The sequence below is a fragment of the Micropterus salmoides genome, unplaced genomic scaffold (genome assembly GCF_014851395.1).
Source record: "Micropterus salmoides isolate LMB-PRFRI ecotype aquatic unplaced genomic scaffold, ASM1485139v1 Ms_hic_scaffold_11, whole genome shotgun sequence".
Taxonomy (NCBI): Eukaryota; Metazoa; Chordata; class Actinopteri; order Centrarchiformes; family Centrarchidae; genus Micropterus; species Micropterus salmoides.
The window spans coordinates 15618362-15641535 of record NW_024040152.1 but is presented as its reverse complement, the minus strand read 5'-3'; the positions used below and the strand labels follow the sequence as shown (position 1 = coordinate 15641535).

The 23174-nt window shown below is 40.1% G+C and overlaps 4 protein-coding genes across 6 annotated transcripts; 2 read left to right on the top strand and 2 right to left on the bottom strand.

Annotated features, from left to right (window-relative positions):
* Nucleotides 1-533: 533 nt before the first annotated feature.
* ndufa3 (NADH:ubiquinone oxidoreductase subunit A3) lies at nucleotides 534-2241 on the bottom strand. Its single transcript, XM_038711290.1, has 4 exons — nucleotides 2117-2241; nucleotides 1774-1848; nucleotides 883-960; nucleotides 534-733 (listed from the first exon to the last, which is right to left on the bottom strand). Exons 1-4 carry the CDS (start codon nucleotides 2157-2159, stop codon nucleotides 642-644), a joined length of 288 nt encoding a protein of 95 aa, XP_038567218.1. The 5' UTR covers nucleotides 2160-2241; the 3' UTR covers nucleotides 534-641.
* Nucleotides 2242-2243: 2 nt separating this feature from the next.
* Nucleotides 2244-5748, top strand: tfpt (TCF3 (E2A) fusion partner). Its single transcript, XM_038711289.1, has 7 exons — nucleotides 2244-2463; nucleotides 2784-2885; nucleotides 3247-3369; nucleotides 3828-3898; nucleotides 3971-4040; nucleotides 4580-4738; nucleotides 4977-5748. The coding sequence occupies exons 2-7, from the start codon at nucleotides 2784-2786 to the stop codon at nucleotides 5049-5051; spliced, it is 600 nt and encodes a 199-aa protein (XP_038567217.1). The 5' UTR covers nucleotides 2244-2463; the 3' UTR covers nucleotides 5052-5748.
* Nucleotides 5749-5968: 220 nt separating this feature from the next.
* cnot3a (CCR4-NOT transcription complex, subunit 3a) lies at nucleotides 5969-16076 on the top strand. Of its 3 annotated transcripts, none has more exons than XM_038711287.1 (18): nucleotides 5969-6121; nucleotides 6754-6824; nucleotides 7006-7073; nucleotides 7170-7244; nucleotides 7364-7453; nucleotides 7564-7692; nucleotides 7963-8058; nucleotides 8241-8460; nucleotides 8567-8700; nucleotides 9380-9436; nucleotides 9733-10669; nucleotides 10778-10883; nucleotides 10996-11137; nucleotides 12004-12103; nucleotides 12625-12823; nucleotides 14727-14859; nucleotides 14990-15115; nucleotides 15225-16076. In XM_038711287.1, exons 2-18 carry the CDS (start codon nucleotides 6800-6802, stop codon nucleotides 15321-15323), a joined length of 2736 nt encoding a protein of 911 aa, XP_038567215.1. In that variant the 5' UTR covers nucleotides 5969-6121; nucleotides 6754-6799; the 3' UTR covers nucleotides 15324-16076. The 3 variants fall into 3 exon arrangements, with proteins under 3 accessions (XP_038567215.1, XP_038567212.1, XP_038567213.1); XM_038711284.1 differs by having other exon boundaries at nucleotides 12004-12112; XM_038711285.1 differs by lacking the exon at nucleotides 9380-9436 and having other exon boundaries at nucleotides 12004-12112.
* A 1115-nt stretch (nucleotides 16077-17191) lies between these two features.
* On the bottom strand, nucleotides 17192-22301 carry prpf31 (PRP31 pre-mRNA processing factor 31 homolog (yeast)). The gene is made up of 14 exons (XM_038711288.1): nucleotides 22145-22301; nucleotides 20984-21199; nucleotides 20841-20901; nucleotides 20661-20744; nucleotides 20443-20540; nucleotides 19893-19999; nucleotides 19581-19750; nucleotides 19303-19460; nucleotides 19109-19198; nucleotides 18730-18857; nucleotides 18536-18608; nucleotides 17731-17859; nucleotides 17539-17637; nucleotides 17192-17440 (listed from the first exon to the last, which is right to left on the bottom strand). Exons 2-14 carry the CDS (start codon nucleotides 21197-21199, stop codon nucleotides 17327-17329), a joined length of 1527 nt encoding a protein of 508 aa, XP_038567216.1. The 5' UTR covers nucleotides 22145-22301; the 3' UTR covers nucleotides 17192-17326.
* Between the last annotated feature and the right edge of the window lie 873 nt (nucleotides 22302-23174).

Sequence of the window (23174 nt, the reverse complement as noted above, 5' to 3'; positions counted from 1 at the left end):
ACACAGCTTTGTCAAGTTAAGCCTCTTGTGAAGGATCAGGGTTGTGCTGAAGCTTAGTTTCAAAACTGTTATGATCTGCTCTGCAAAATCAAAGTCTTAACACAGTGAGATGTTGGTCTACCAATCCAGCATTTGTTATGTAGTGGAAAGTCAAAAAATGTCATGGATGTCTTTAAAACTGATGTTTAGGTTATCTTAAGGTTTTCTGTATTATAATAATAATAATAATAATAATAATAATAATAATATAGACTTCATGTTCAAATTTCAATAGCTTAGATTTATAAATTGTAGTGATGTTACAATTTTGATCAACTCTGCAATAACTTTTTATGAAAAGATGTAAGTAAACCGCTGACATTTTTCATGTCCAAATAACAAAACACTGTTAGACTAGATTTTCTAATGTTAAAACTTGTTCAACTAAGGCAATTACAACATGACATTTTATTAAATGTTCATGTAATTTTATAATGTACAACAACATGCATTCAATCCAAATGTAATCCAAATCAAACAATGTGGCACAAAAGTAGAATTAAATAGATAATCTTTATTGTGGGACATTAATGAGGGGAGCAGATATGTAGACACACATGAACAAGAGGAAAAGCAGAAGTGTTGACTGTGACAATGTGAAATTACATCTTTTTAAGCCAGTCCAAGTTATTTCCTTTTGGTTCACATGGATGGGCAGGGACATCAGCCATGTTCCCATCATCTCGCACGGGGACTGTATTGAATCAGGAAGCAAAGGAAGCTTTAATATTTGATTAAACTTGTATTGAAATAAATGGCTAAAATACCCAGAGCTGTTTCACTTGTGTCAACATTGCGTAGTATCTGACACTCAACCACAACCTGATCAGCAGCAATGCTTACCTGGGTAGTTGTACGGCACAGCCGAATTGATCATTCCTGTATACTTTGTGATGGGGCTGATGAATGGCAGAACAACACCTGAGGAAAAACAAGTTTTACTAACTTTACATAAAATATATTAATTACACTTTATAGTGTACATTGTGTCTACAAAAATCCACCGGTTATGGTCCCCACAACAACTCTTATAGATAAAAAAACAGAGAGGGAGAGAGAGAAACATTACTCCCATTATGAAGTACACTGCTTTATGTTTAAGAATCAATTTACCAGCACTTAAACATTTGCATAAGTTCTTAGCAAACCCTTGACATACCCTGGTGCTGACCACTTCTACACATAAAAAGGCTAGAAATAAAAAGTATTGAGAGGCATCATTTCATCATTGAAGGTCTGACCCTTGGAACAGCCAACCAGAGGACCGATGAGACTCTGAGTATATTAAGACATCTCAGAACATTCACTTTTGAGGTGCTTTTGGTCATCTTCTTGGTTTTAGTAGCTCTGGGGTAGATATGATCTCATGCTGTAGCTTTTGGCTACATTTAACTTAAAAGTACTTTGGAGATGAGATCTAATAACCACATTATCTTGAAATGAAAATTTTAATAAACGGTGGTTTTGAAAGGCCCATTTGTTATTTAATGTTATATATTCAATTAAACTATCATCAAACTTGTCAAACTAAAGACAGTTGAGGTAAAGTCAATATATACCAGTGGAATCTTATGGTCCCAACATTTGGGATACCACTAATTCTCTCTTATTGACATAATCGAGTACAGTCAAAGGAGTTATATCAAAGGCAAGTTGTACAATGTTGTGCTCTCTTTCTATCTCACACACACACACACACACACACACACACACACACACACACTGGTTACTGACCTACAACTCCAATTGCACATGAGGTCAGGATAACAGGCTCCTTGTTCCATGCATTCTTCAGGAACGCTCCGATTCCTGCAGTCAAAAAAAAAAAACAGGGCACATTAAATTCCTCCATAACTGACAGTCCCCCAACGGTGAGCTAACGTTAGCCACAGTTAGCAGCACAGCCAAGGTCACGTTTTTCGTTTTATTTCGAATTGATATCGTTGTGTAAAACTCAGACTAAGGTACAGTTAGCGTAATTGTGAATGTTTAAAGCATTTATTTACGTTATCTGGTGGTCTTATTAAAGCTAATTTCACCGGGTGGATGTACAATAGATGAGAAGATATTCACATACCCGCCATGTTGTCTTGTGTAGTTTCAAACGAGCGGGTGCTCATGGGAAATGTATTAAATACTGACCGACGTATAACTTCTGCGCCCGTCGCATAAAAACATTAGCTTATCGAGAAGAATGTGAAAGAGAAGCTGTCCTTGCTTAGCTTAACGTTTGACTTCAGCCAAGTGAATTTATAGTTAGTATACAGTATGTGTTAGTAAACGCTCTTAGCTAACCTGACTGTGTAGACTACAATAATACACAGAGAAGACTGACTTTATGAAACAGTTTGCAGTGGAGCAGGGCAAACACACACAGCTGCTGCTGAGCAGACGCCGGAGTTTCTGGACGTTTCATTCATAAATGTAAGTACTGGGTAGATTAAAAGTATGTTGCCTACTGCGACATCCCGTCATTGATTATACCAGGGCTTTATTTAACGATTATAGTCAGTACTACTCTTAATTTACTCAATAAAACGGCGCTTATATTTAACAAATGTTACCACGGTAGAAATGAATGTTGCCAGCAGGCAAATGCATTTATTTTTGTTTGTTTGATAAATTCCTTAAAATGGAAATTGGTAGAATTTTTAGATTGAACGACACAGCTATAGTGAATTTGTGGCTACACATACTGTCTTTGTAATAATGTTTTTCATGAAAACACTTCTCTTACTGTCCAGATGATGGAGGATTTCTCCGGTTTGGCTCTTCCTCCTCTGTTTGGAGGACACATCCTGGAGGCAGAGCTGGAGCCTGGTGGCGTGGAGCTGGGACCAGGAGAGGTAACGTTAATGATCTTGGTAAAGGTAATAGTAGTGTTGATGTGAGTGGAAACATCTAGCTAGTGCCCCATTGTACATGTAGCTCAGTGGGTGGAGAAATGGTCTGCTGAGGTCATTTCTGATTTGTATGTATGAAAAGGTATTTAAAAGTAACAGTAGATAGGCAATGCCATTATTATCATCCAATATAGATATCTGTAACAGTAATGTCTTTAAGCAGCACTGATATTGTTACAATGAAAAGCCACACAACTTTATTATAATAGATTCAGCAACAGAAATGTTCTTTTTGTGACAATATTTCCATTTGAAACACTGACACAGGCGGTCAAACAAATAGAAACAAGGTTTTCCTCTACAGGTGGAGCTGGGCCCGGGAGGCGACGAGTTGCTGGAGAGTACAGCACAAGAGGACGAAGATAGAAGGGCTCTTGATAAGAGGAAATATCTGGCTCTGAGCAGGAGATGTAAAGAAATTGAACAGGTGTGTGCATATGGTAAATGGACTGTGCATGTATAGCGCCTTTCTAGTCTTCCGACCACTCAAAGCTTGCTTAATGTGTGTTGTTTTGAACACACTTCTTACTTCATGTTTGGGTTATTTAGTTACTTAATTCCCAAATTATTTAGAGGTATTTTTTCAATCCAACTATAGTTTCTGATATATTTTCATACATATCAGCTGATGTTAGTTTAGGACTGCAAATGCAGGTGCGCAGCACTCTTTTTAGAAATGCCAATATGATTATTTTTAAAACAATGATATTTTCAGATTGTGTTGCTTTTCTTCAAAGTGACACATGTCTAGAAAGAAATCCCTATAATTGTAATTCACCAATCAAATATTGGACTAGTACTGATACTACTTGTTAAAGCTCATATCAGTCAAGTACGATTGCGTACTCCCCATCCTGTGATCACTTCCAGATGTGTATTTTTCAGGTGAATCAAAAGATTCTTGGTCGCCTTCACCAAGTACAAAGAATCACACGGCGCTTGAAGAAAGAAAGGCGGTACAGTAAAGCAATTTTCTTTTCATTTTCTGAGATGCTTTCCTTCATCTAAAGATCATGTTAATTTCACAGGTTTCTCATGAAGACTTTAGATACTCATGGAGATGACTACAGAAATGCCCAGCTCACTATACTTCTAGAGGTGAGAATTAAATGGACAGGTGACTGACACATTTAATAGAAGAAAAAAATGCACTTATCAGCCTGTTTACATAATAGCTTAAATAATTCTTTCATAGTATTTCATACCATGATATTAGTAGTGGGATGGAAGAAAATTTGTCCTGTAAAGATGATGTGGGTCATTTCTGATGTCATTTAGATCTGCATATCTACCTGTCAACTGCACCAATCCATATTTTGAAATCAGTACCCGTCTGCACTGGCATAAACCAATCATATGTCATATTTTCAGTCAGCTATGCTAATATTAGTGTTAGCTCTTTATGTCAATGGCTCTAATTGGCCGAGTGCAAAATTACGACCTACTGAAGAAACCTGAAGGACCCATGGAGTATGGATAAATTTCTCTAAATCCAGACCTGATAAAAATATACTAATTAATTATACTTTTTTACTATAGCATTTCACAATGTGAGGATTAACCTGTTATGGTTTATGCCCAAGCTTGTTTTTAATCCCTTTTTATATTTTCATTTTTTTAACCTGTTCATGTTTCAGGATGAGCCTGGAGCCCATTTAGATCCTGCTGCTGGAGTGGAGGATGACCGGCTTAACGGTGTGTCTGGTTCCTCTTCATCTGCAGCGTTGCATCACACTGCTGGACCAAAGAAGAGGAGGCACCGAATTCCACGGCAAGACAAGGATAAAGACCAACAGGTAGTTGAAAATCATTGCTTGACTGCAGTTAATAATTAATTAATACTTTGATCCATCTTTTTACATATGCTCTATGTCTTGTTGTGTGTTTATGTGTGAGTTGGATGAACATGTAGTTGTGGAATGCATTAATGGGTGGTTTTGAATGCAGATAGGTCTCATTAATGTAAGCAATCAGGCATCTAACAGTGCAGGATAATTGATTTACTGTTGACTGAGTTTCTGCTTCTTTTCCCAGACTGAACCAGACATGTCAGTATTGGCAGAGACACAGTTTGGAGAAATGCCCAGCCCGACATCTCTGTCTCACTGATCATTGCACTGCCCTGGATATAGGAGCACCCAGTTTATTTTACTGTTCAGTAGATATGCTGCCTCTGTTCAGCCAGCTTTTGCACTGTTTGTAGTTTTACTTGAACATCATGAACAGATTGGAGTCATGTAAGGTAAAATGAGATGCTATCCACCTGGTACATGTATACATTTGTTTTTTATATATTATTTTCTGTTTGTCATATTTTGTACTAAGACAAATAATTATGACCAGTTGCAAACTAGTAGTAGAAAACTTTTGTTATTAATGGCTTTCAAAATACATTCCTGGAGACTATCAATGATTTTATGATTTTATCTCAGTAAGCAGTAAGAGTCATGATCAGTATTAAAGTATTACAGACTGCTATTTGGTTAGGCTGTATTATTTTTATTTTATTTTAAAGTTTTTAAATTAATGTTTTTAACTTTTAAAAGTTTTAGAGTGCTTAGAAAGGGCTAGTGTGTGCATTTTATCATGTTTACTGACTACTTTTATTAGTGTTCACACGCATCAACGATTTAAGCTTTGATTTATCATGTTTTTATACAATAGCTAAAACCGTTTCAGGCCGAACTAAAAATAATTTGTTTAATTTGCCAAAAAATTTTCTGAAATGTCTGTCTTCCTCAAAGGATGGAATTTGCTCTTGTCATGGATGAATGAGAAAATCAATAAAGTAAAACATCTATGAAAATATCTATGCAAAGAAGTTAGTTGTTAAAGATAAATGTTTTAAAAATGTTCCAGAAAAACAAACATTTTGAATGTCTGATTTTAGTTTTGGGCTTGTGTCGATCATAATTCATCAGACGGCTGAGCCAATGGGTGGGCCCCATTCCAGCGGATGTCTCTCGGTGACAGGCCTGAATTATGTCCAATCAGATCTTGTAGATTCGATTTAGGGCGGGTCCCAAACGCGGAGGTGGGATTTTAGCTACCGTCCATCTTCAGCTACATTACAGTGAGCGAGCTTGTCGAAAAGAAAACACAATTTGGAAGTAAAGAAGACTTTTTGGAATTAGTTCTGGCTGTATTTGAAAAAAGACAAACGAAAGCCCATACCCTAGGTAAATGTCGTAAACAAGTATAAATCTAGATGGTGGGGTTGACCCAGTTTCCCTTTTTCCTAAATTTGGCTAGCAGGCTATCTAAGCTGCTAGCTAGCATTTATGCATTAGCTAGCCAGACAGTTAGCCATATTAGCTTGCAGGTTAACGATTAGAACGGATTCTGATACCTTGTGCCTTTCACAACGTAAAACCACCATATAAAAGCTATACCGGACCCCAAAATAATGATGCATGAATATGACATATGTCCATCAACATGCTCCGTGGTACTTGTTTTGAAACCGGCCAGTTGGTGACCGAGCGAGGTAGACGAGCTAAGGTACTGGGTAGTATTAACGTTAGCTGGCTAAGTGGCTAATTTTAGCTGACAACCATGTCAATCATATTGGTAAGATCAAGATCAGCTAAGTTCACGAATAGATAACGATAGACAGATGGTCAGATCAAAGGTTTGGTTCAAAGCGTCCTTAAATTCTGAAGCGATAACATTTGTGCTGCAAACGTTAAGTTAACTGGTGAGCTAGCTGAAGGTAACGTCAGTTCCACTCAGGATGTTCTGATTGCTCTGTTGTAGGGATTGTGTTTTGTTTGAACGATGTGTAGATCCACGTTTTGTTTTCTGTGCATAGCTAACTTTGTGACAGACGGAATGTGGACATTGTCGTAGTCAGAGCCATGGCTGACAAGAGAAAACTACAAGGTAAGAAAGACTACTGGTGAAACTGATGTTGCACAGGATCCATCACGCCGTCAAGCATGGAATTTTGTACAGAGACTGATTCCATCTAGCAATATTTTCTTCTTCAGTAAGTTGCGAAGAACTTTTGGTGTTGCACGGATATACATACAACAGTGTTGTACCACATCTTTTATTTCTGCAGGTGAGATCGATAGATGTTTGAAAAAAGTAGCTGAGGGTGTAGAACAGTTTGAAGACATCTGGCAAAAGGTAAGAGATCTTTGCATCCTGCATGTGTTTGATACTCTATTTCAAAAACTGATGCTGTTAAACTGGAAATATCTTGTTTATTTGTCTACATTTTAGCTCCACAATGCAGCCAATGCAAACCAGAAGGAAAAGTATGAGGCTGACCTCAAGAAAGAGATTAAAAAACTACAGGTATGACAGGTTAACAAACACATGTCTTTTCACGTTGTCCCTTTATCTGCGCGCTTGATCAACAGTGCCTATATTTGAAATTAATGTTTCAATATTTTTATTATCATTATTCTTCCCAGCGATTGAGAGATCAAATAAAAACATGGGTGGCCTCAAACGAGATCAAAGACAAAAGGCAGCTAGTCGAGAATCGCAAGCTTATAGAGACGGTATGGTTGTGCATAATTTCCTATTCTAGCTTATTATTGTCTTCGTAAAGTATCATCAGCTCATCAAAACAGTTAACTAAACTAGGCCTATGTGATTTTTCTTTCCTCAGCAAATGGAGCGGTTCAAGGTGGTGGAACGGGAAACAAAAACAAAAGCTTACTCTAAAGAAGGCTTGGGGCTCGCTCAGAAAGTGGATCCAGCTCAGAGGGAAAAGGAGGAAACGGGACAGTGGCTAACAGTAATACATCCACTATTACCTGTAGCTGTTGTACATTCTGGTTGCCCAAATATTTCTTGATAAACTTTTCTGCCTTCTGCCAAAAATTTAAAACTTAAGAATGAAAACAGAACATGTGAAATCTTTTGAAGGAATTGGTCAAAAACTAACAAGAACCTATTAAGTAAAGCTTAGAAAGTAAGGGAGTTTGACAGAAATCTGTTTTTTTAGGAAGACATTTAGATTAAATCCATTAACACTCCTTTTTTCTGACCTCTTCCTCACATGCAGAATACAATAGACACTCTAAATATGCAGGTGGATCAGTTTGAAAGTGAGGTGGAGTCTCTTTCAGTTCAGACGAGAAAGAAGAAGGGTGATAAAGACGTAAGTCCTCCCATCTCATTCTTTTCAAGGACATTTATTTGTATACACTCCGTAAAAATGTTGGAATTCCCCTGTATATATCTGGTGCAGTGTAGTCCAACATAGTCTGGTAAAGGTTTGGTAAAAAATGTTATAGTGTATAGTGTCATAATCAACATGCTTGTCTTCTGCCTGTCATTTAGAAGCAAGATCGTATTGAAGAGCTCAAGCGGTTGATTGAAAGGCATAGATTCCACATTCGTATGTTGGAGACCATTTTACGAATGCTTGACAATGACTCAATACCAGTGGATTCAATCCAGAAGATCAAGGATGATGTTGAATACTACATTGATTCCTCCCAAGACCCGGACTTTGAGGAGAACGAGTTCCTGTATGACGACTTAGACCTGGAAGACATCCGTGAGTAGAACACTGTGGCGTGTTAGGACAATGTTAATCTTCAGTTAGAAAGCAGACGTTAGAGAGGTTATAATGACGACATATCTGTCCTGTCTTTCTCTTGCAGCTACAGCATTAGTTGCGACTTCTCCGTCAGGTCAGGGCAATGTGGAAGATGAGATGTATCTCCACTCCAGCAGCACTCCAACTTCCACCACCTCCTCTTCACCCATTCCTCCATCCCCGGCCACTTGCACTGCTGTAAGTTTTTTGTATCATTATAAATTGGGTCAAGGTGTTAAAAGATGCTGGGTTAAAAAAAAAAAGTACATTCTGGCACAATTTTGCATATACCGTAAAACTTCAGTTAAAAGCCTAGTCCCAATTAGACACCTGTCCCGTTTACAGGTCTGGAGGTTTTGACAAATAAATGCAAGTCTCAATTAAAAGCCTGGTCTGGTCTGCCAATCAAAAGAATAACAACATTTTAAAAAAATTATAAAATTCAAGTTGACATAACTACAGTAATTTCTTTCTCTCTCCCTCTCTCTGTACATGAGGTTAACCTCGATGTGCTCGCTCTCAGAGCAAGATCAAATTAATTATTCATCATTGATATGTTATAGCATGATTTTGATAAGTAATATTCATACTGGTTTAAATACACAATTTGATAGCAGTCTATTTCCCATTTTTGCAGAGCAAGAGTTTTGTGGGATAGGAATTAAAGGCCTGCCCCATATAGACACCTGTCCCAAATATAGGCAGAGTGAGTGAGATAGTAATTAAAGATATTAAGTGAAGTTTTACGGTATTTCTCTTTTGACATTTGAATTGAGTTAACCCTTCTACAATACCCATTGTGTTATAATCCACTGACTCATTTGCTGAATCAACATTTCAAAAGTGGATTGTCATATCAAGGTATCTCCTCCTATAGGAGAACTCAGAGGACGATAAGAAAAGGGGACGGTCGACAGACAGTGAAGTTAGTCAGGTGAGAGGCTCTCATCTGTGCTGTGCCAGTAGATGAACAGTTTAGTGCTGCTCTCTTCACCCTTGGTCCTGGAGAGTCCCTGTGGCTGAAGGGTTTTGGCCTCTCAGGCACTGAAAAAGAATGAGCTCTTTCTCTGTGGGACCATGGTTGGAGACTTCTGATTTAGTTTGTACCATCTCCTGCAAATTTGGGTCTCCATAGCTCCCAGTAAACTTTGCTCCTCATGCATGTACAGCTAGTACAGCCTGGACAGTTGTGTCTGAAATGCCTTTTTTCTGGTGCTTTTTCATTTTCAGTCACCTGTGAAGAACGGCACCCCATCCTTGCTATCTTCCTTCTCTTCCTCCTCCACCACCTCTGGGTCCTCGTCGTCGTCCTCCCTTGTGTCCATGGCGAGCGTAGTCGGAGGTATTTCTGCGATTCCCACAAGCAGCAGTCTTATAGGGAGCTTCAGCAGTGCAGTGCAGCAACATCAGCATCAACCTGCGCAGCAGCAACAACCTCAGCCAGCCAACCAACCGCAGCAGCAGCAGCAGCAGCAGCAGCAGCCGCCACCTCAGACAAAACCCTCAGTCCCCTCAAACACCCCCAGCCCGCCCAGCAACCCTCTACTCCCAGCCTCAACTGCCCCCCCTCTCCCCACACCCAGCACACCCATTTCATCAGCTTCCAACTCTCAGCCCACATCTGGGCCCTCCCCAGCATCCAGTTTAGGACTCGGGCTGGGGCTGGGATTGAGCAAAATTGGCATGACGGGGACCAGCAGTGCCAATCAACAAATGCCTGGTTTAGGCCTGGGGGGTCACCCCTCTCCTTTAAACACAATGGCAGGGCTCATTTCAGGCTCAACACCTGCCCCTTACGCTCAGGCAGCAGCATCAGGAGCCTTGGGTTTGAGCAGCACCACCCAGTCCAGTATTTCAGTGGAGAGCAGCACTTCCATCCCCACCTCTGGCTCCAGTGGAGTCACCACCAACGGGGCGGGGACAGGGCTCGGTTTGCTGGGTTCCAGCCCGGCCCACAACTCTTTGAGCGGGAGCATTTTGAGTCTAGTTCCTGGGCAAAATGTAGCCCCCAGTGCCTCTCAGGTGCCCCCAAGTTCTGTCAGCACTACTCCTGGAGTAGTTGGCCTGATGGGAGGCAATGGAGGGAATGTCAGCGTGGTTGGAGGAGTAGGGGTGAATGCGGCTCCTGCTAGACCACCCAGCGGACTTAAGCAAAATGGAAGCACAAGTATGTTAACTTGTTATGCTTGGCATTTGTGTGACTCGACACATAATCTTCTATTTGTGTTGTTTTTTTTCCTAACTTTTCCCTCACTTTTCCCTCGCCCGCCCTCAGGTTACAGTGCTGTAGTGGCAGAGAGCTCCACAGAATCAGCTCTAAGCACACCGAGCCAGTCACAAAGCAGCCAGCCTTCATCTCTCAGTTCTTCAACCAGTCAGCCGTGAGTTATTTGTTGTTCACTCGACCCGAGTCTTCAGTCTCTGCACACTTCTTATTTGTCACATCATGGCTATTAACCCGTCTCTCTGTTGTTCCCACTCTACCTGGTATAGGATGGACAATGGTCCCAGTTTAATCAGCTCCATCACCCTGCCTCCCAGCTCTCCGTCCCCCTCATTCTCAGACAGCACACCCGGAGGAGGCAGTCTTCTCAACGGGCCCCACTCCTACACACAGGCCTCTGAGGCCCTCAAGGTGAGGTACCATAGCAGTGTTTCAACTGAGAGATTGCCACAGTCTTCTGTCAGAGCCCCGCATTGCTCTAATTGAGTAGCCTCTATCGCTTACTGTGTGGAGAGATATGGCAGACAAGTTCAGCTGGTTAAGATGGTGAAATGTCAGACTGTGGAATAAAAAAGCTTTCTAGCCTAATTATTACAGGGTATTTGCCCTCATATTGCAAAAAAGGGAGACTTCTCGTCATTTGTTTCCTGATCAGATTTGCCAGTCCTTGAAGAGTGTGAATATTAGACCATTCATCTTCCCTTACTGTCATGATTCACAACGACACTTAAGATCTAATAATGACCCATGCAACCCAATCCATTTAAATCACCAAATGACTATGTTGGTAGTTTTTTTTTTTTTTTAGGTACACCTGTTTAGTGCATTGCTGGAGAGCGTTGATGGGCTCAGCTGTAAATAGCATTATTAAAATATCCATTGCTACCCACGAGCCTCTGTCCAACACAGAAGCCCAATGATCATGTGAAACATGAGAAATCATGTCATGCCAAGATATAGTTGGACTTTCTTAAGCAAATGCCCAATTCTCATTTTCTTCACCACAAACACACTATGAAGAATCCAGTGTTGGATATATTAGTGTAGAATGTAGGGCAATCTGTTAGCTGTGCCAGAAAACATCTTTATTTAGACGAGTTGCCGAGGTTTGTCTCTTTGAATACATTGCTCAGTGTATGGACTAATACAAGTCATTGTAGCAGCTGTAAGAGTAGTTGGTTTTTACAATTTATTAGGCTTTCCTCTCTCTCCCCGGCTTAATTGGACTTAATGACCCACCCTGTTCTCATGTTGTCTCCATCTCATTCCCACCTCAGGCCCCTGAGCCACTCAGTTCTCTGAAGGCGATGGCTGAGAGAGCAGCGCTGGGATCAGGCCTGGATGGAGAAATTCCCAACCTGCACCTAACAGACAGAGGTCGGAACGGTCAGACATTTTTTCTACAACGACTTACTGATGAATAATAAGCTCACAGTTTTACACTGCAAAACCTACTGAAGAGGAAGGGGCTTACAGTGACATTATGTTTGGAATACATGTGACGTTTTTACTTGACAACTGCAGTAGTAAGTCGTAGTAATGGTAAGTAGAGTTACAGTTCAGAATGTCCATAAATTAGTGAAAGTACAATTATCAATTAAATGTTTGTCAGTTATTAAGTAAACACTTTTTTACTTAGAGTTATTTATCAGTCAGTCAAACAAAATGTCCAAGGTGTCTATAATAAAAATTATAGTTAGTTAAGGCTGTACACTCACAGAATGTAACAAATATTAGTTTTTTGCCAGAAATAAAACTGGGACGTGCTCCGTAAAGAAGTGAAAGTTTGTAAAAAAGAAAAGATTTCCCTCAGCAAGAAAAGAAAAAAGAAAAAAAGGAGAGGAGAGTTTTCTTGAACTAAAGAGTTCATGTCTACAATCCTTCCCTTTTTCCTGTAGATATCTTCTCTGGATCATCTGCAGCGCCCGGCACACCCGCCGCCCCTCAGCCGTCCGTGTCGGAAGTCAGCATTCCCCCTTCGCTCGGGGTCTGTCCACTTGGCCCCACCCCTCTCCCCAAAGACCAGCTCTACCAGCAGGCCATGCAGGAGTCCGCGTGGACACACATGCCACACCCCTCCGACTCTGAGAGGATCAGGTGAGGGGCACTGCGTGTTTCACAACCAGTGATAGGAAGTGCAAAAACACAGTGCTGGGCTTTAAATCTGTTTTACAGTCATTTAATTAAACAAATGTACATTGATCAAGACTTTGAGTCAACAATACGGCTTTTTCCTCTGTGCCATAGAGCTTCATTTTGAACTATTGAAAACGCATAAATGGGCCACTTCACTGCACCGGGTGACATGTTCCTTCATTATGTCCAGTAGGGATGAGGAGACACCTTTATCAGTTTAACCAACGAAATGATCTGTATGTGTTTCCAGATGGGCGGGGCTTATATAACTCTTGTGTAGGAAGTTGAGATAAGTCTGAAATCAAAATCGGCATCAGCTTAATTGCCAAGAAGGTTTACACATATAAGGAGGGATACAAAAAGGGATACATGACAGACTTTAAATGATTTATCTGTACCGGATAGTTGTTTACTCCAGCCATGAGCCTGTTCACATAAAGAGGCCAGTGTTTTCAGGATATTACCATGGATCAACATGGACAAGACTGCTGGCAAACGCAGAGCAAACTATAATATTAGACCAATATGAAGAACTCATAACCGCATAATCCAGGTTAAAAGCAACGCATCTGTCACATGCAGGAAAGACATCTGGCAAAAAAAAACAATCACTGAATGTAAGTTAATAGGCTTATAATATCACTGCCCCATCATTAGGGCACGAGTCAATCTGACTATAATTACAGTTGTATGTTCCATAAACCAAATGTGTTGCTTAGGTGTATATTTCTGGTGTGTAAGACAATATTAGCCTTATTCTTTCAGCTGCAGCAGCTGTATCGCTGTTTAGACATCAAAAGTCACAGGCACTGAGTAAGTTCGTTCCAACTAACTTTCAAGAACTTACTGTCAGACAAAAATCTGATTAATTTAACACAAATGTTCTAAGCATTGTTCTAAAATGATGAAACTAAAATCCATGTATGCCATTAAAAGTGCTCGATGTTGGTCGAAAAGACTCTCCACCACGGCCCAAAATTTAGTGAAAACTCACCTACATTGTACCAGTCTCTGTAATTAAAGAAAGAAATGCAAATCCTAAACTTATTAACAAATTCATATTAAACTTTATTTGAATACCAAAATATGCTCGTAATATTTTGCCTCACATAAAAAGTAGTAGTTAAACTAGTAGTTACACTATTTATTTTAACAGCTGCAACGGGATGAAATAGACTTGGGAGCAAATAAAAAAATATATAAAAACATTTCAAAGCAGTAAGTTACTTTCTTACCCTGCAAGTACAAGGCTTTAGTCTTTCAGTCAGTCTTTGTTGTAGGATGATATCGGTATACAAAAGCATCTCTGTATTACCCACAGTATAAAAGTAGCCTATAAAGCAGATCTACGAATGGTGAAGCCATTTTCCAAGAGAACTGATGGTCATTGGGCGGTAGGTTTAAAGCATTGATCTCTTGTTTCGAACAGAACCTGCTCCGGAGAAGGTCAGCCGTTCAGCATAAGTTACCATGGCAATGTAAGAAGTGAAACACCAACGTAGGACTGAACTTACCTCGCCAACGTCAAATCCTGCTTTGTAGTACAGACTCCTGATGTCTCGCTGTTTTAGGAGATAATTTATCCTTTTTATAAATCAAAACATCTTTATTTTTTGGGCTCAGAGCCTGATTGCTGAGAGCCTGAGAATAACAAAAATATAGAGTATTGCCAGGCTTGTCCCTTTAAAGAAATTATTCGTAAATAGCAAAAGAATAACTTTCAGTCAGTATTTTAACTATGACATGGATGCGTATATGGATCTGGTTGGTTTGGATAGTGTAAGTTTAGTTGTAACATGTAAAGGCTTGATCAATCATTTTTGTTCTGGATTTTTAATTCTTTGTTTCTGACTCTGTCCTAAAGGCAATACCTGATGAGGAATCCGTGTCCCACCTTGCCCTTCCATCATCAGATACCGCCGCACCACTCGGACTCCATAGAGTTCTACCAGAGACTGTCCACAGAAACACTCTTTTTCATTTTCTACTACCTGGAGGTAAATATCACGCACACACCCACTCCATTTTTACACCCCTTCAACCTCCCAGTGATGTATTACAAGCTTGCTTGTCAGATTAATGGTGTATTTGGCCTCCCCCTCTCCTCTCTCTCTGTCACACTCTCAGGGCACCAAGGCTCAGTATCTGTCTGCCAAGGCTTTGAAGAAACAGTCGTGGAGGTTTCACACCAAGTACATGATGTGGTTCCAGAGGCACGAAGAGCCCAAGACTATCACTGACGAGTTTGAACAGGTGCAGAATCCACCACAGTTCATTTCCAGATCACGTTTTCTCTCCGAGTTAGAAACTAGAATGTGGATGCATGTATTGATTGTTCTCTCTTCTCTGCTGGTTTCTGCAGGGCACTTACATTTACTTTGACTATGAGAAATGGGGCCAGAGGAAGAAGGAGGGGTTCACCTTCGAGTACAGGTACCTCGAAGACAGAGACCTGCAGTGACGGACAGAGGGACATGAAAAAGGACAGAGACACAAAACGTGCTGCTGTTGACATTCCGAGACTGAACTTCAAACTGTGGATAGAGATTGTGATGTGTAGTAGAAATCCTCTCCTAAAATGGAGACTGGTGTCTGTATAGGCTGCATCTCAACGTGAAGCCCTTGCTTCTCGTGTAGCACTTTGCTTTTGACAAAAATGCCCCATGGGCCTGATCAAATGCGTCGCGCTGCACGAGCTGGGAGGGTTCTCACTAGGGATCTGCGTTTGTGCCTGTCTGTGTGCACACTCAGTATGTGGCATTAGGAAAGCCTACCCCATGCATGTTTCTCATGTTTTGTTTTCTTTTTCCGTTTCAACAAAATTCTCTGTACCACCTACCCAACATGAGCCTGGAAGACTTTGACTTGACACAAAACAAACCTTGGATTTGATTGTCGAGTAAAACTGCCCATCTTGTATTTACTGTAATTTGGTGGTTTCGAATGGGGAGGTACAGTGGACATTTAGTCATGGTGTGTAGGACTGGCTTCTTTTAAGACCCTACGATGCCTGTTGAATATGGTCACTATTAGAGATAGTGAGCGGTTATCAATAGTTTTATTGATATTGTCTTGGTCGATAAAAACGCTGATTGAGAGTGACCACAGGGCCTCTCCCTGTGACAGGGAAAGAGTCCTTATTGGACATGGATTAAATTGCTATGCAATTGAACTGGTCTCTGACTCCCTCTTTACAAATAAAATGTTTTTAAGTTAACTTGTCAAAGAAAATGCATTATGGCGCATTCATGTTTTGTGACAAATAAACTTGTAAAATAAATCTTAAAATAGGGTTCGAGACATTAATCGACTTGATGTTTGATTTGAGTCATCATTGCAAAAGACCACGCTAAGCGCAGTGAATGTACCTGTACCCAAATCGCCTCTTAATTACTCAATACAGTGTTAGATAATGAATCTGAGTTTGGTTTGAGCCAATGTCCCACCTTTAGTTCTTCTATTCTGTTGTTACTTCATCCTAAAATCCACTGTGTTCAATATACCACCTGACATTTTGAGTGAAAACCCTATACAGTGAATGTGCACTGATAAAACTGTTTACATGTAGAGTGAAAACAAATCCTACAATTCTGGTGGTAGATTAAACTCGTGGATCCAGTAAGAAATGTCTCATCTGCCGTGGTGGTTTATGTGCTACCCTGAAGAACAAAAAGATTTAATCTGGTGTGGGGCAGATCCCACCTTTTCTTGGCCGTTTGAATGGGGAGCGTTAAACTGAATCAGATTTTTCCATTTAAGCAACCATGAAAACTTGAGATCTGTACCACAGTTACAGTTTTATGTTGTGTGTGACTCGTTTTCAGGTTGGTTTTTTTGGGGGGGAGGGGGGGGGGGATACAGCAAAGTTATGAGAGATTTGCCTTTTATAGATTCTATTTTTGGGGCTTTTAAGGTTTTCAGAAAGGGAAGGTCAGTTAAGAAATTGCTAAAATGTGAATTTCAAGACATATTTACAATTTTTTCTCATCACAGTTCTGCATGGGAGATGTCATAAAACAGGGTTATAACAGGATTGTAAAATTTCAATAAATACTTTTAAGAAATTACAAGTCAGTGTGTGGTGTAAAGTCCTGTCATTCCTATATGGAATATGGATCCACTTATTTTCCAAAAATTTCAAATGCGCTTCAATTGGTTTGGTAAATTGATGTTTTAATTTTATTAAATAAAAAAAACCCCCACAGATTATAATAAAGATTTGATGCATGTATTTGTGAAGTTTGGCCATTAAGAACATAAGTTATATGGCTAAAGCAAACGTACCAACTCAACATTTTTACCTTCTCTAAGGGAAGACAGGACGCTTCGTGAAGTCTTCACGTTTTATTGAAATGGAAAAAGTAAAAATACAGGACAACACAAATGTCAGATGAATCTGAAAATATACTATCACTTAGCAGTGTCGAGTGCAACTGTCTGTGTGCGGGACGATTGTGTGTGTGTTCACATCTTAGCTTCCTTCTTGACTTTGAGGAACTCTGCCATGTTTGAGAAGTATTTCTGGTTAGCCTCAGCCACCTTCTTCTCTGCAGCCTGTGGGTTCACGATCTCCAGCCCCTACAGACAAGACAAGAGAAGAACGGTTGTTAGCTACATTAAACCTTCACTGTGCTCAGGGGATATATTCAAAAAAGAGGATGTTTACTGATATTTACCTGTAGAGGAGTGAACGCCACACTGGAGCTGGTTCCTGAGGAGCGGTCTCTGACTGTGGACTTTCCTCCATACGTCATGCTCTGCTTCTGCAACGTTCTCTGTTGTGTACAACAAACAGCAGAGACTTAGATGCTGAAAAGTTAACAAATTAGACAATGGTGGAGTAAAAAATGAGCCGTGAATTAACTTACCTGGAGGGATTTGGAGATTCTGGCCTTGGTGGCCTCGTTGACCTGAGCCTGTCTGACGCGCCCGCTGCCGCTCTTCCCCAGCTGACCAAGACTGAAGCCCAGATCCTCCTGATATGCATCGTCTTCAATCTGCAGCATCACACCAGAAATTAAGTTTACAGTCTCAGTGCTTAGGCTTCTCAAACAATATAAAATAGTATATTTTTGCATCAAGTTCTGCAGCGTCTTTCCTGAGAGGAAAGCAGTCACTGTGATGAACATACTGTTATAAAACAGCTGGCAAGAGCACAGTGAAGAGAGACTAGTTTACTTAAGTGTTTGTCCCTTAAGTGTTGTGAACAGCCCAGAAATACTGGTGCGATTGTAAGTGAGCTTTCTAGTAGATCTTTCTGACGTTGGATGTTTTCGGTCATAGACTAGAAAAGAACATACATCCCTGTACTGGAGGTAAATTAGACCACTAACTACGGTTTCCATTCTCCTGCTAAAAACACAGGGTCCTTATTCAGAAGCTGAAGCAAGAGTTTTTGGTGGGGATGAAATAAAAAATAAATAAAACACATGAAACCTCATCTCGCTACAGTGGCTTTGCCCTAAACTGTTTAAATTGCGTTTCTGCCTCTAGGCTGAAATATTAGAGCAATCCATGTCTCTGAGGTCTTGGTGCTGTATCTGTTGTAAATCGAAGAAGAGAGAAGCTACTTTTAGCCATCATCCTCTAAGGAGTAAGAAAAGCCAACCAGAGGAACCAAAGTGAGCAACTCTATCCTCAGTATAAGAGGCATGACAGAAAATATCGTCTGACCTCTGCGAAGGTCATCCTGTTGGCGTGTTTCCTGATCTCAGTCAGGCCGAGACGCTCCTTCATCTTTCGATACCTTCAGAAAAGACAGAGATAGGATGTGAAAGGCTTCATAAAAGCAATAAATCTGTATTCTAAACATCTGCATATTGCATTCCGCTTGTCTCTAAATCGATGTGTGATGACTGGTCCTTTACCTCCTTCCTCCTCTCTTCTTCCTCTGTCCGTCCAGCGGGGCTGGCAGCGGTTTGACCTGCTTCACAGGCGGGGGCTCCTGCCATTTATCAAACTTCCTCTCAATTTCTTCTTTTAGATCGTAGCCAACCTGCAAATAATGATACAAATGTTAATGCCAGAGGAGCCCAGAATTAATAAAATTATTCTTTACTATTGCTGCGTGCAAAAACTAATTGTTAAAAATGTTTGTAAACATTGTGTGTCAGACCGGTAATTACAACAAATGGAAAATGGCTGACGTTGTTTTGGTCCTCATTTAAGTAAATGTGGTTAAGAAAAATATTACAAAGTATAACTGAGTCTATACAGGATTTATTTGTGTAGCATGTGTATTTGGACCTTGCCATCTGAACTCTCATGGAAACTGTCCACTCGGGATGCCAAAGTGCATTTTGCAGAAACTAGACGAGCCGCCTTCCTCCGGAGGTCCTGAAAACAAAAAATTAAGACGAGTATCAACTACAACGTCCTGCGTGCCAAGTTAAATGCACAAAAACACTGCAATGTGTGTTTATGTTATTATATTTACTGACAGGTGGTAGTGACTGCACAACATCACAGTGGTAGATATAGCCAGTGTGGGGAAGCAGAGAGGTGCTGCTGAAGCCGGACAGGGTTCTTCGCTGAGCTCCCAACAACATCAGGTTACAGGCGGGCATCTTGGAGAGGTTAGTGAGGCCGCCAGCAATACCTGCAGCCAGAGAGGGGAAAAGAGTGATAACAAAAATGATTTGGGATAAGACAGAAAGGACAATCTAAATATATTGACATTACAAATGTAAACCAAAACTCCTCTTTTTGCATCTCTCACCCATGATCTTGGCAGCTGTGGACGCCCCAACAATGATGGACAGATTTGGAGCGATGAACGACATTCTGGACTCTACATATTCATATATCCTGTGTTTAGACTGGTTCAGCTCCAGAGCCATGTCACATGCCTCCTCCAGTTGCTTCAGTTCCTCCTCACTAAGCTGTGTCCTAAAACCATGAAAATACAGTCACAAATTAAGTTATTGATAAGCATTTAAAATGGTCACTGCCACCCTCAGCAGTGACAATGAGGATGCCATCCTGTGGAGTGGAGAGATACTCAGTAAACCACAGTTGTCTGTCTACTCACCCCTGTGTGGTCGAGGCTGTGACACTGACAACCATAATAGTGGCGTTGGTGAGAATTTGCTGCAGAGTTTCATTGGTTTTGCACTTCTCCAGATTGTTTCCCAATTCCTGAGCAGGAAACAAATCAATGAGAATATGATGCTCAAAAGATTAATAAAATAATTGATATATAATAAAAAGGCAGACGGACTAATCTTAAATGATAATTTCTGGGTGTGTAGCAATTCATATGTTAAACATTTATTATAACATCGACCCATTGGGTCAGTCAGTGCAATTTCTTTAACATGAGTGATAACACAAATAGTTTTGCTTTCCTGTAACATCTGTGGTTATAATTTGGAGCCACAGACTTAACTTTTGTGTATAGAACTCAATTTTATGTAAACTAATGGCCTTCTGCAGATGTCTTGCCATCAATAACTAAAAATTGTCTTGTCCAACTAAAGATAAATATAATCAATAGTGCAGCAAAGGTAGCAACCCAGGGCTCCTTACTCTCATTTTGAAACTCGGTATAAAAGCTAAATAAACATTTCAACTCATCTCACCTTGACTGTGCGGATATAATCTAGAGAATCTGGCACCAGAGACTCGAGCTCTGGGAACCTCTTGGAGTACTTGTCCCGGGTAAACTTGTGAATGATATCTGAAACCCAGGCAGAAAAAAAAAAAATAAATACACCACACACACACACAGAGTTATACAGGGAAATACTACATTAAACCGTTAACATTGAGTTTTTATTAACCAGAACAGACTACTTACTGAGCTCATTGTCGATCTCTACTGTGAGATTATTGGCTGCTACAATCAGTCTGTATTCTGGGTCAGCCTCGACTGGACCTGAGACTAAAGGGAAACAAAAATCAAATCAGAAATGTACCAAATGAAATTGAATTCTTGGTTAACATTCAACTGGAATATTTAAATACAAATGGGACTCACCCTCTGAGTTCTTGCGCTGCTTTCCAACATACAACGAAATTTTGTCCATAATCTCTGAAAACTATAGATAAAATCTAATGTTATACAGGAATGACCAGAACATTAATACTAATATCCGCTTGCGCTCATATGATACAACTCACCTGTTTGCTATTGCGTAGCTTGGCAATGGACGCAACACTCTCAGCTTTACTGTAGTCCACCTCCATCTCCTCAGGGATATCCTCCAGCCCTCCCTCTGTCCTTCCCTGAGTCGCCTCTCCGTCACTCTCCCCCTCCTCTCCCTCTGGATACAACTCGTCCTCCCCCTCATCTCCAGCCTCCTCCAGGTCTGCCAGGAGCTCGTCCGCCAGGGACATCTGCAATCAACAGCAGAAAGTTTGAAGACATTAGAAGTAACTGGCTTGATAACCTTAAGCTAGGGTTAGGAGTGTAACTGATTCTACCACGGCATTAGCACTGTGCAACAGTTTTAATGTTTATAGTATAATATCTACAACAACAATGTATGGAGCCTAACATTTTAAACATAGCACAGCAATAAAATCCATATGCTTTCTTTCTGGTCTGTTAGTAATATTTTATTTTCCTAAAATTACAGCGAAGTGAAATAAAAAGTCAATGGCCTATTCAATTACTTATTTGTTGTAAGCGACCATGATCATCCACCCATAGCTTAGACGAATGTATAAAAGCATTAAGGCAGATGCTTAAATAAATCTTGTGTATCACAAGATGGTTAGAGGGAGAATGATTAAAGGAGGGAGGTGTGATTAAAGGACTATGGAAGAGTAACATTTCTCATCTAAAGGACAACATCTCATTTAAAGGAGTCACAAATCAAAAGTATTGGTTGCTTCACACCACTGCTACTTTTTCTCTGCTTAATTTGTGCTCTTGCTATTTGTGAAAGATGTTACTTTCGACATTTAATAACAAACATGCATCAGTTAACAAGCAAATACCAATCATTAATGTGAATAATCCTAATTATGTCATGTGAAACGTCTGAAAATCTTCAATGGAATTAACGTTACTTGGGACCAAAACATGAGCACACAAAATTGTTTTGGTTGTTTGTTTGTTTAATAGTTGGACAACAATAAACGTAAACACGGGATAAATTATCGGGCAGACGAAACCTGAACATGCAGCTGTTTGAGAAAGATGTTTGCACACAAGTCAAATACAGTGTTTGTATCGTTGATATCTCGTTAAATTTATGTTGGCTAGCTAGCGTTAGCAAACGTTGGTTACACGCAGCCGGTCATGCTACTAAACGCTTTTAAGTAACATAAACTTACCTTTAGTTCAAACTCCGGTCGCCTAAATTAAAAAACTAAACAAATTTGCCTTAAGGAGGCTTCAAGTTCTACTGTATCTTCTAATAAAACGACTCGTTATACGATGTTTTCCCTGCTCTGAACTGTTGTAGCCTTTGTCGCAGCCTAAATACGTAGCAACACGCGCACGGCTTTCTGGGAAATGGCGTCACTGCGATGCACAAACAGTAGCGCGTTGTACTGGAGATCTTCTTCTTCTTCTTCTTTAGAGTTTATCGGCAGCTTGCATCCATTATCGTTGCACTACCGCCATCTTCCGGCTTTATTTCCTGTCATGTCCAGTTACATCATATTCTTCTCATCATACCTATTCTTGATAAAAATAAGAAAATATTTCCTCTGCTTTGTTCATTCTCCCCACTTTCCAGTATTTCCTTCATTCCTGTCCCTATTGTTCCAACTATTCCTAACTCTTCCATCATATTTTTCCTCTGTTCTTCATATTGTCTGCAACTCAAAAACACATGCTCTATAGTTTCTGCAACCTGACCACAATCACAAAAACCAGTTGGGTGCTTCCCTATAATGTGTAATGTGCTATTCAAATTACTGTGACCTATCCTTAATCTGGTCATAACTATTTCTTCTTTTCTATTCCCTCCCCTATTCTTCACCGCCCCAACTTTACTTTGTATAGCATATAAATGTCTCCCTTTAGTTTCCATATCCCACTGATGTTGCCATTCTCTAATGGCTTCTTTCCATATTATACTCTTTCCTTCAGACTTAATATTTTCTTCAATACTCTCTTTTTTAACAGCTTGTTTGGCTAACCTGTCCACTCTCTCATTGAGCAGGAATCCAAGTCAATTGAATCTCATAGCATTTTTCCCTTATTCTTGTGTATATTATCAATATTGAATACAGTAAATCCTGATGACTATTAGATATACCAGTCATGAGACTGTATAAAGCTGACACTGAATCACTTCCAATTAAAGCTTTTTTGATTTTGTTTTCCTCAATCCATTCTAGTGCCATCTTAATAGCA